The sequence below is a fragment of the Trichomycterus rosablanca genome, chromosome 18, assembly GCF_030014385.1.
Source record: "Trichomycterus rosablanca isolate fTriRos1 chromosome 18, fTriRos1.hap1, whole genome shotgun sequence".
In the NCBI taxonomy this organism is placed as follows: domain Eukaryota; kingdom Metazoa; phylum Chordata; class Actinopteri; order Siluriformes; family Trichomycteridae; genus Trichomycterus; species Trichomycterus rosablanca.
This window is the reverse complement of record NC_086005.1, coordinates 28,448,418-28,459,657: the sequence shown is the minus strand read 5'-3', so window position 1 is coordinate 28,459,657 and position 11,240 is coordinate 28,448,418. Positions and strand designations below refer to the sequence as shown.

Sequence of the window (11,240 nt, the reverse complement as noted above, 5' to 3'; positions counted from 1 at the left end):
AGGTATTAAACCTAAATCAAAGTGCTATAGATTCGAGTAGGGTTAGCTTAGCTTCACCATTCTGTCAGAGTAAACACTGGTAGTGCTCTATCATTATTCATCACCCTCTACATCCTGCACCCCAAGGACCCCAAATATAGGTAGCTATAGATCCAGCCTGAATTAAAAATGACTCTACTAAAACACCGAATAGACACACGAGTTTTTCTACAGCTCCGAATGTAGTGGTGAGTTATTTTTGAGAATAAATTATTAAAGGGTAAAGTTTTACTTAACAGTAAATTATAAAACATGTTGTATTATGTCGTGTTGAGCTAACTTTGTGGTTTAGCTCTGTGCTAATTCTGCGCCCAGAACACTCAGCTAGTTGAATGAATGCTAAGAACTAAAACTTCAGCTTGATGATTTAAATAAACGTCAATAAAACAACGAAAAGAGTACTAAATAAAAATTCATGCGGGTTATGTAATGATTATTGTAGAACAGGTTCTAAGGTAGCGTGGCCGAGCGGTCTAAGGCGCTGGATTTAGGCTCCAGTCTCTCTGGAGGCGTGGGTTCGAATCCCACCGCTGCCAAAATACGTTTTGATTTTAAAAACCAAAACTTCTATTTTACTTGTCTTGTATTTGTCACATGATATCATATAGCTGCATGTTCCTTTGTCGTAAATATAGTATTAAGCTTGATTTAAACGACTTAGTTCGTAAGTTATATTTGAAACTTTATACTTTAAACTGTAATTTTAACTGTATACTTAAAACTGCATCTTCCTGCACATTCATTCATCAGAAACTGAATCTCCTTGCACATTCATTCATTGACATATTTGCACATTTGCACATGGTTTTGTTTATTTATTCATTCACTCATCCATTCATGCAACTTCACTTGATGTGTTGACTTGCTACAGCTATCCAAAATATGTAAAATACAGATACCTTAAAGGTCTTTATTGTTGTATTTTCAGTCCTGTATAATACTACTGAGACTTTAACTTCCTTTGGGATCAATAAATTATCTATCTGTCTATCAATCTATCATATTTTCGCAATTACAAATGCCCACTTACGTAGAAAATATTTCTTAAACTTGTATGAAATACATTGCTAATGTTATATAACAGCTTATAAAAGAATCAGACAGGGTTCACTGAGGAGTTGTCAGTCCTCGATGAATGCAGAGTATAATCACACATTCATAGAATCCAATCATCATGTTCTGTAACCTTATAAATAAGGGAACAGGTAAGGATGTACCTCACTGATATTGGGTATGAAGGACAGGTTCACCCCACTTACTTTAGGAATGAGCGTTTTTAGTCATGGTAGGTACTAAACACGAGTGATTTTAGTTCAATAATCAAATCGAAATCACTTTATTGTCACGTCACGTTAACACGTGTGAAAGGTGAGTGATAGTCCCTCACAGTTGCAAAACACATTAATTACAAAAAATATACACATTAACTTACATAAAACTTACATAAAAACTAGCACCATTTGTTCAATATATACAGCTACTGATTAAAGACTCTTTATGAAATGTGAATGAATATAGATATATAACATCTGGGATAATAAGTCCGAGATGTACAGTTATTGTACAAGATTTGAGTTATACAGGTATACAGATGTACAGTTATTGTACAAGATATAAATTATACATAGTGTGTGTGCAGGTGTGGTGAATATAGTTCGAGTGAGTAAAGTGCAGAATGGATTGAATGGGGTGAGTATGGTGGGGATTCCTGTGATCCTGGGATCACTGTATTGATTATGAGGGCTGTGCATGTCCTTTGCTAATAATCTAATACAAAGATCAAATATTAGTTATGCTGAAGAAATAACACAACTTACTGATGTCATAAAATGATTACGCGAGTGTTTAACTTTAAAAAAAAAGGTTGATAAAATATAAATCGCACAAATGGAAATTAGAAATACGGTCTAATCGGTTACAAATTACAAAATGCTCATGTAATGCTTAGAAAAATAAAAGGCACCGCTGGGATTCGAACCCAGGATCTCCTGTTTACTAGACAGGCGCTTTAACCAACTAAGCCACGGCGCCCTATGAGATGCGCTCCTGTAGAAGCGTTTTTGAAGCTGATTTCGTTTCACATGTAGTTTAAGCAACAGCTTCCAAAAGCAAACTTGTAGAGCTGCATGCTTGTATCTTTAATTTATACTATTTCTATTTTTATATTCAGAAGATACAGAAAAATCAACACCGCACGTTCTTCCCTGTTCCTAATGACACAGCTCGGTAAACAAGCTGGGTTTAATTTGACAGAACTTCATCTATAGGTGGCGCTAGTGTATCAGCATTAGTGCGATTGCAGTCCTGCAAAAGCAAAAGGAGTCCAGAGTTGGTCTAGAAAACGTAAAACTCTCTTAAGAGAAGAAAAGATTACTGAACATAAAGTAAAACGCTGTTTGTTGTTGTATTTTGGTGTTTTATTACACCACGGAGCTCTGAATTGGCAAAAATACAGTATAATCAGTTAGTAAGGAAATAATTGATACACCCACCAGGTACCGTATTTCAGCTGTAAAACATATCGAGTAAATGTAAGTAAATCAATTACACACAAACATTTGTGTATGTTTTGGCGCAAGAGAAATAATAAGTTACCGACGAGGATGGGATTCGAACCCACGCGTGCAGAGCACAATGGATTAGCAGTCCATCGCCTTAACCACTCGGCCACCTCGTCTGGATGGCACACTGAAAAAGCATTATGTCCTTTAAGCATTATATACGATACTATATAATAAGTATTTCATACTGGACATGTTAATAACGCATAGCAAATACGCATTATTCTGCTTTACATTACTGGTGAAATAACATGTTAATACATTTTCAGTAGGATATTCCAAAACATGAGCAGACGGAGCACGCTTTTAACCCATTTTACATAATGATCGTGTTATAACATTCAACCAAAATTGGTTCATTAATGCATTATTATAATTATCATCATTATGATTTGATTAGATTAGATTAGACTTAACTCTATTGTCATTGTGCAGAGTACAAGTACAGAGCCAGTGAAATGCATTACAATGAAATGCAGTAGCATCTAACCAGAAGAGCTCTATAAAATAGAGATTATTTACATATAATACAGTTAAAGTGCAGAAGTGACCAGATAAGTTTATGAGATAACATAATGCTGATTGTACAGTGTATAGACTGCTATATAATTACAGAGTGATGATGTAAGGTGGCTAAATGAATGGGTAATGAATTAGAATAAATAAACTAGAGTATATAAGTATAGCAGATGTATACAACAGACAGACAAACAGACAGACAGACAGATAGATAGATACAGGTACAGGTACAGGTGCAAATAGTAGCATTGTGCAAAGAAAAACAGAGAATATCAGTAAACATATATCTACGATTAATATAAATATAGAGTTATAACTATAGCTATTTACATATGTGGAATTATATCTATGTACTATATACATAATAGCAATAATAACAATAAGCATATGAATAGAAATGGGTATGTATTATAATAATAACAGTAATAATAATAAAAATTATTTAGGTATATATTAGTAATAACAGTAATAGTAATAAAAGATGTGTCAGTAATATATACATTATTGCTTGTGCTGGTGTAATTAGTGCATATGTGCAAACCTGCAAATACTGATAGTATATAATATGTAGATAAAATAGTACACTTACTGTTATCAGATACAAAATACTTATTTACAACATAACTGCAGATGTGGGACATTTGCACGAATTACCGGGTTTATTTCTTGGTCATAGTCTTGACACGATTATTAAATTTTGGCTTAGGACGTTTTATTATCTGTGTTAGAAATACATTAATGTTTGATAGATAATTCAAATTGTATTAATACACGTCTTGCGTGTGCAGAATGTCTATAAGTATCAAATACAGATCAGATTTTGCAGCCGAATAAATGAATTCTAAACTTGCAGTCCTTTATAGAAATAAATCAATTGACACGTCATACATACAGGGTGTCCCAAAAGTCTGGACACATAGGAAATATCACTAACTACAATACACTAACTATATGTTTACTAAAATACACATACATATGTAAACACACTGAAGATGTTATTGATTCATATTCTAATGAAATACACTTTCGACATTTTCATTGACAATATACATTTCCTCTATGTGTCCAGACTTCTGGAACACCCTGCACTCTTACAGCATCTCTCAGATGAATCAATGGTACAATCACAAAAGTATGTTATGCTCCTGTCTGGGGGAAACATACATATTATACCACTCCATATCTCCTTTTCTGCCGCCGAAACCTTGATTCATGCTTTTATTACATCCAGAATTGATTATTGCAATAGCATCCTTTATGGTACATCTAACAAAATCCTAAAAAAACTTCAGTATATCCAGAATTCAGCTGCTCGCCTCCTTACTCATACTCGCTCCCGTGATCATATTACACCTGTTCTACAAAAACTTCATTGGCTTCCCGTTGCTCAACGCATTCAATTCAAAATTCTTCTATTCACTCACAAAGCTCTCCATAATCAGGCCCCATCCTACCTCACCGACCTGCTCCATCAGCACATTCCCTCCCGTAGCCTTCGCTCTTCTGAGGCTAACCTACTGTCCATACCCTCTAGGACCAAGCACCGGACCTGGGGTGACAGGGCCTTTTCCATAGCTGCTCCATCTTTATGGAATGCTCTCCCCAAACACCTACGAGATTGTCCTGACCTGTCCAAATTCAAGTCACTTCTCAAAACTCATCTATTCAATATGGCATTTAACTTGTAACAACTCGAAATAAATGCTTTTATTTTTGCTATTCTTTTTAATAGTTTTTATACTTAGATCACGACAGAAATGTGAAGTCCTAGATCCTAAAACTTGTAAAGTTTTCAGTTTCCTGATTGCATGTAAATCTGTCCTGTTTCTGTCTAATTTTAAGAAATTGTTCTATATTTGTTGTTCTCTCTCATAATTTAGCTAATTTTTAATGAACTGTCTTATGCTGCTCTCTTTGTTTTTATCTTAATTATTCTTGATGTTGATGTACTATTTTGATTTTGTACTATGATTTGTATGGTGTATGTACGTATTTGTTTTGATTATTTGTCTTATGTAAAGCGTCTTTGAGTATCTTGAAAAGCGCTATATAAATAAAATGTATTATTATTATTATTATTACTATCTGATATTTGATTTAATGTATTTAAAGCTGCAGTAATCAGACAGGATCCATCAAGGTGTTGCTGTTCCTTGATAAATGTAGTGTATAATCACTCATCATAGAACCCAATCATCATGCACTGCAGCCTTATAAATAAGGCAACAGGTAAGGATGTACCTCACTGATGCATCGAGCTAATAGCTAACTACTTGTCTTAATCACAGTATAAGCGTTTTCGGTCACGGTAAGGTTTTTTACTCGCGACTTAGCTTTAAATCAAAACGAATTAATAATAAATATTACCTATATTAATACTATATTATTATATTATATGAATCGCGAATTAACAACAAGAAAGGACTCCTAAAACTAGGCGTAAAAACTAGTTAATCAAAGTAAAAGTTTCGTTAACGGTTCAGGCGCCTCATTTGCATACAGACACGCCATTGGTTGATTTAAAAACAAACACTTCATACTTAAAACGAACGCGTTCGTCTATCATTGTTTAGCTCATACGCGTGATAAATAGATGTAGATATAAAACAAGGTTTTTATTTCAGAAAATAATTTGTGTTTGGAAGAATTTAAGAAGCTAAACGAACCCAATAAGAAAAAGTAGCCTGTGAGAGAAGACAAGTCCACTGTCCAATCAGCTTCTTGTGTGAGGAGGCGCTAGCCAATCCAAAGAAAGGAGGCGGGAGTTGTAGGAATCACGCTAATAGTAATAATTATTAAATTATATTGTATAAACGTGAGCCTGTAATTTGTTTAATATTTATTATAAATTAAACGTCTAAAATATAAAATTTCTAGTAATACTTTAAGATATTTAAGAAGATACACGAACTTGTAAGAGCAAACATTCACACTGCAGTATAAGGTAGCGTGGCCGAGCGGTCTAAGGCGCTGGATTAAGGCTCCAGTCTCTTCGGGGGCGTGGGTTCGAATCCCACCGCTGCCAACACGTTTTCTTTATTTCTTTACTAATAAAAGATTTCTACCTAACAAATCATTTTTACAGGACATAAAATGTATAACACTCATAACACATTGATTGCCGTTGGCTTAGTTAAAAATACTGTTAATTTGTGAACATTTCTAAACGAATCTTGCACTAAGAGGCAGCCAGACAACGAACAAGCCCCTACACGAACTACTTATCTGTTCAAATAATTAGTATTTAAGTTTATTTGAGCTTTAATGTGCCTATTTAGGATCAGGACGTTTTCTTTTTGTGAACTGAGCTTGACTGTGGACAGTGTTGTATAAAAACTTTGCCTCCTTAAATCAATTCTCAAGGAAAATAGAAATGCACTTTTGTTTAATATATTAAACAAGAGAAAAGCTGTAGAAAAAATATAAATTGGTTTATTTCGGCTTTTACAAACTACACGGTCCCAAAGACTGAGGAGCTTGAGAGAATGTGCAGGCCTGATCACTCGATTCCGCCAATCACAGTAGATTTGGCCCCCAGTGTTAAGTTCATAGGTTGTACTGATTACTTCTAAGCAGATTAATTTTAACTGATTATATAAATACATTTTTATGTATGAAAATATCTAGATCTAAAAATACATAAATATATTTCACAGGTTGGTTGTTCCTGAATTGCTCTTGACCACCTGGATATTTTTCCTCTCAAAATAAGGTTTAGAAAACCCTCTTACTGGACTTTCTTACAAAGGTTAAGAAGGTTTTTGGTTTAAGGTTTTTTTGTATTTTATAACTCTTATAAAACCAAGGTGAGGTCTTCATCCAGCCCAAAGCTACCTTCGTGGTCTAATAAAACCCCGCTCTGTACCACGCAACCATCCGAGCCACCAGTCTCGCTCGACTTGATCCTCCACCCAGGACTAGAGGAAGACAAGCATCAAGGCTCTTCTCCGTACTGGCACCCAAGTGGTGCAACGAACTTCCTCTGTCTGTCCGAACATCTGAGGGACACTGGTACAACTTTAGAAAAAAATTAAGGAATGGGGGGTCCCAATACTTAGTGTATGTGTTAGGAGGAAGTGTTATCTACTTTGAAAAGGGCTTCCATCTCATCTCCCGAGTGATCTTAAAAATCCTGCCTGAGCAGGGCCCAGACTTGTAGACCAGGAGTCAGTTTAAATCAGTCTCTGTCTGTGGGACTAATAAAAACTGTATAAAATGTCTCATTTGCAAGCTTGCCTGGAGACAGGCTTGCCTAGTGCTTTGGTACATATAATAAACCTATCTCCTGGCTTAATATCTCCCTGTTTTAGAGGTTCTTGAGGACCACATGGTCTCCAGACTAGCATTAACACTGCGAGACGAATTCACAACACTAGCGGAACCTTGTATTTATTGCTGTTACGGTATTGCCTTACGGTCCCTTTTATACGATGCACACACAGTGTGTTAGTGGTTTCTCTTTTGACTCTTTTTCTGAGTTTATTTGATCTGTTAAACCAGCGATTTCTTTATATTTATGTTTTAAACCTCATGCACATTTGTCAGACTGTCCGTATTCAGTGAATAATAACAGTGGTTGAGCTGTCAGGACTGCAGTACTGTGATCATGAGCTCAGCAGCTGCTTCTCCGCTCCGGATCCTCTGCGTTCATGGTTACCGACAGAACAGCAGCTCATTCCGAGAGAAAACTGGAGCTCTGCGCAAACTGCTCAGAAAGCAAGTCGAGTTCATTTACATGAATGCTCCACATCAGATCCCCTCCAGTAATGGTAAGTCATGATCCAGGTTTAGAGTCTCATATTAACCAGAACTGTTTCACTACACCAGGGATGTGACCACAACACTAAACTACATTACTGAGGTTAAGATCACTTCTATCCTGGTCACTAAAACCAATAAATCCCACTGCAAACTGTCCCTCCAGCTCTCCGTCCCATGTAATTTAGGCACACAGTTTATTATGACCTGATTCTGGTGCACAGAACAGTGACTTCACTTTAGTTTTGGTAAATGATTATGTTTTTCTACCAACATGCAAAAGTGGAGCTTTAATACATTGATAACAATACATTTTATAGTATTTTGAAATTAAAGGGTTTGCACAAAATATATATAAAACATCCAATCAGTTGCAGGTTCTAGTAAGTATAAACAAAGTTATGAAAGCTCTGGCACATGGATCATAACTGCAATACTTAAACACAATGATATGATACTAGAAAACTGCATGAAGTAATGAATTGGTGTTGCAGATGAATTAACATTTTGTATGGTCAGTGCAGTGGGTGACATAGCCAAACATGATATACATGTAATTTGTTATTACAGTAACAGTGTTTCACAATAAAGTGCTTTCCTTGTAGGAACGTTGCCCATTATGCTTATTTGCTAGGTTTTATATTTAAAAATATATATTTTTTTTTTCATTCGCAGAGCTGCTGAGCCGTTTATTTACAAACTGATTGTGTGTGTTTGGAGTCCTGTGTGAATTGAATCCCATTCTCCTTTACACTGGAAATATATTAACCAGTTATGCTTTCAGTTATTTACATTAAGCAGTGCTGTTTCGTGACAGCTTACTACATCAAGGTGCTTCAATTTAGGCATTTTAATAATACAGGCAAAACTGGAACACACATTTCTGTCACCATCTCATCCAGCCCTAATGCACTGTAGGATAGTAATTCTCATAAAACAGGCTGCTTCACCCTAGAAACGTAGTTAATGCTCGGATGTCAGTCCTGGGTGTCAGCTGATGTTCAGAGCATTAGACAGTAATCTTTTAAGGCTATATTATTTTGAGCTTTGTACACATTGCTTTGTAGAATCACTATTAGGAATAATATTAAATATAACTATTAAGTCCAGGCTTGTTTTTATTATTATTATATTATTATTATATTTTAACCCAGAAGAAAGTGGTACAAAGTAAAAGACGATAAACTTTATCTGCTTGTAAGATACTTTTCAGAGGACAATCAACATCATAAATCCTAATATAAACTTCAACTATATTGTTTAATGTTTGCACCACTACAATTGCAAGAATGATTGCATTGATGCTTTTCTAACCATGAACTACAGGTAATCATTCACCTTTTTTTCTCTCTTCAGCGTCCCAGGTGCAGGAGAACTGCACCAAAATTAGTGATGAAGATCAGAGGGGCTGGTGGTTCTCCGACGTCCAGGCCCACAGCTTCGATGCACGACAGGAGTGTGAATCCAGCCTGGGTCTGGAGGATAGTCTAGAGGCCGTCCGTACAGCAGTGAAGGATCTGGGTCCCTTCCATGGCATCCTGGGCTTTAGTCAGGGCGCCGCCCTGGTGGCCATGGTTTGTGCCCTGCAGGAGCAGAAAGTCGAGCCTTCGTTTGACTTCTCCTTCGCTGTTTTAGTAGCGGGTTTCCGAAGCGCCTGCGCTCAGCATCAGCGCTTTTATGAAAACGTGGAGATCACGTTGCCCACGCTGCACGTGTTCGGCCAGGATGACAAAGTCATTCCAGAGCAGATGAGTCGAGACCTGCTGCCCATTTTCTCTGCTGCTGAGGTTCTTACCCACCCTGGTGGGCATTTTATCCCCGCTGCGTCTGCACACAAACGGATCTACCTGGAGTTCCTGAAGAAGTTTCAGTAGGAGAACGATCAGCACGACTGTTACCACGGGCTTTATTAAACAAAGTTTGTTATTCCAAGTCTGTGGCTCTTAAATCTTTTAATGTGAAGGTGTGTGTGGATTTAGTTTACACCTTATGTGCCTTCTGATCAAATCAAAACACAAACTTACTGTAATCTCACTTTATTTGACCTGATTGTTATTATTATTATTTATATATAAATCAGAATAAAACTATGATCCGATGTCGGAAAGTCTTTAATATCTTGATATATTATTTAATGCATTATAAAGTGATGTCACACATAAACAGGTAAATGTATAGATTAAAATATGACATACAGGATGTTAAGAAAATAAACGGCACAATGTTGATCACTCTTCTCTCACGGCTCTTTAATAACTCTGGATCTTGGACGTGTTCCATTCAGGCTCCTTAGAATCTTGGTGTTATTGGAGTGAACCATTTTTTATTGTGAAATACTATCCTTTATATTTTTAGATTTTTTTTGGCTGCATTATTTAGCTAATAAATATTTAATTTGAAGCACAATTTAGCTCTGCAGAAAAGTTTAGTTACAATTATAAATATATTTTAGACTGTAAGTGTAGAAAAAACACTGACAGTTTTTTAAAAGCCGTTTATAAAGGTGTTATAATACTTCAATTATTTGCTTTTTAGGATTTTTACCCCTAAAATACCTTGACAGACACAGAATGTTGTTTGTTTATGTCACCTGTAGAACCCAGCATCATTGTGGACCACGAGTTGCATTACAGATGTTCAACACTGGGAGCGTTAGTGAGCTTTATGATGTTCACAATAACATAAATATAATTTGTCAGTGTGGTGTGGGTGTTGCGTGTGCCTTCTGGAACTTTGTGTTCTTTCCTTGTTTGACTGAGCTCGTGCTCCGATATTGCAGCCATGATCATTTCCAGATGTGCAGGAACCATGTCCTGTTTTTCTACCTTTTATTTCTATGAACCCAGAGCGTCTCTCCTCTCCTCCTCTCGCCTCAACAATTCTATCGCTAATTCCTAAGTTCTAATCACAATATTTACACTTGTAGCTGTAAGAATATATACAATGTGCTATACTATATAATAAAAGTTCAACCCAAAAGTTCCTCTGTGCATCAGGCAGGTAAAGTCAGATTTATTTGTGTAGTATTTTTTATCTTGGACGTTACAACGAGTCTCAAAGCAACTTTCCAGAATCCAGGTCCAAAATTCCTGATGAAAAGCCGAGGACAACCGTGACAACAAAAACCAACTCTTAATATTACAGGAAAGAAACCTTGAGAGGAACCAGATTTAACAGAGACCTCCATCATCTCTGGAGGGGCAAGATAATATTTGTATTCATTAAATGAAATTATAATCAGATTCTACTGTTAGCTAGACAGTCGTAGCCTAGTGGTTAAGGTGCTGGACTAGTAACCAAAAAGTTGCCACTGTTGGGCCCTTGAGCAAGACCCTTAACCCTCAATTGCTTAGACAATATACT

The 11,240-nt window shown here is 36.2% G+C and overlaps 1 protein-coding gene and 6 non-coding genes across 7 annotated transcripts; 3 read left to right on the top strand and 4 right to left on the bottom strand.

Moving 5' to 3' along the window:
- Nucleotides 1-493: 493 nt before the first annotated feature.
- Nucleotides 494-575, top strand: trnal-uag (transfer RNA leucine (anticodon UAG)). Its single transcript has one exon. It is a non-coding gene; the product is annotated as a tRNA-Leu (tRNA).
- Nucleotides 576-1,134: 559 nt separating this feature from the next.
- LOC134332985 (U8 small nucleolar RNA) lies at nucleotides 1,135-1,267 on the bottom strand. Its single transcript, XR_010015332.1, has one exon. It is a non-coding gene; the product is annotated as a U8 small nucleolar RNA (small nucleolar RNA).
- A 729-nt stretch (nucleotides 1,268-1,996) lies between these two features.
- Nucleotides 1,997-2,070, bottom strand: trnat-agu (transfer RNA threonine (anticodon AGU)). Its single transcript has one exon. It is a non-coding gene; the product is annotated as a tRNA-Thr (tRNA).
- Nucleotides 2,071-2,634: 564 nt separating this feature from the next.
- trnas-gcu (transfer RNA serine (anticodon GCU)) lies at nucleotides 2,635-2,716 on the bottom strand. The gene has a single exon. It is a non-coding gene; the product is annotated as a tRNA-Ser (tRNA).
- A 2,523-nt stretch (nucleotides 2,717-5,239) lies between these two features.
- LOC134332984 (U8 small nucleolar RNA) lies at nucleotides 5,240-5,371 on the bottom strand. Its single transcript, XR_010015331.1, has one exon. It is a non-coding gene; the product is annotated as a U8 small nucleolar RNA (small nucleolar RNA).
- A 691-nt stretch (nucleotides 5,372-6,062) lies between these two features.
- Nucleotides 6,063-6,144, top strand: trnal-aag (transfer RNA leucine (anticodon AAG)). Its single transcript has one exon. It is a non-coding gene; the product is annotated as a tRNA-Leu (tRNA).
- A 1,462-nt stretch (nucleotides 6,145-7,606) lies between these two features.
- ovca2 (OVCA2 serine hydrolase domain containing) lies at nucleotides 7,607-10,091 on the top strand. The gene is made up of 2 exons (XM_063014363.1): nucleotides 7,607-7,888; nucleotides 9,234-10,091. Exons 1-2 carry the CDS (start codon nucleotides 7,726-7,728, stop codon nucleotides 9,749-9,751), a joined length of 681 nt encoding a protein of 226 aa, XP_062870433.1. The 5' UTR covers nucleotides 7,607-7,725; the 3' UTR covers nucleotides 9,752-10,091.
- The last annotated feature ends 1,149 nt before the right edge of the window (nucleotides 10,092-11,240 follow it).

Coding starts and splice junctions, on each gene's coding strand:
- ovca2 (XM_063014363.1), top strand. CDS start 7,726: ATGAGCTCAGCAGCTGCTTCTCCGCTCCGGATCCTCTGCGTTCATGGT. Junction 7,889..9,233: donor TCAGATCCCCTCCAGTAATG/GTAAGTCATGAT, acceptor TTCTCTCTTCAG/CGTCCCAGGTGCAGGAGAAC.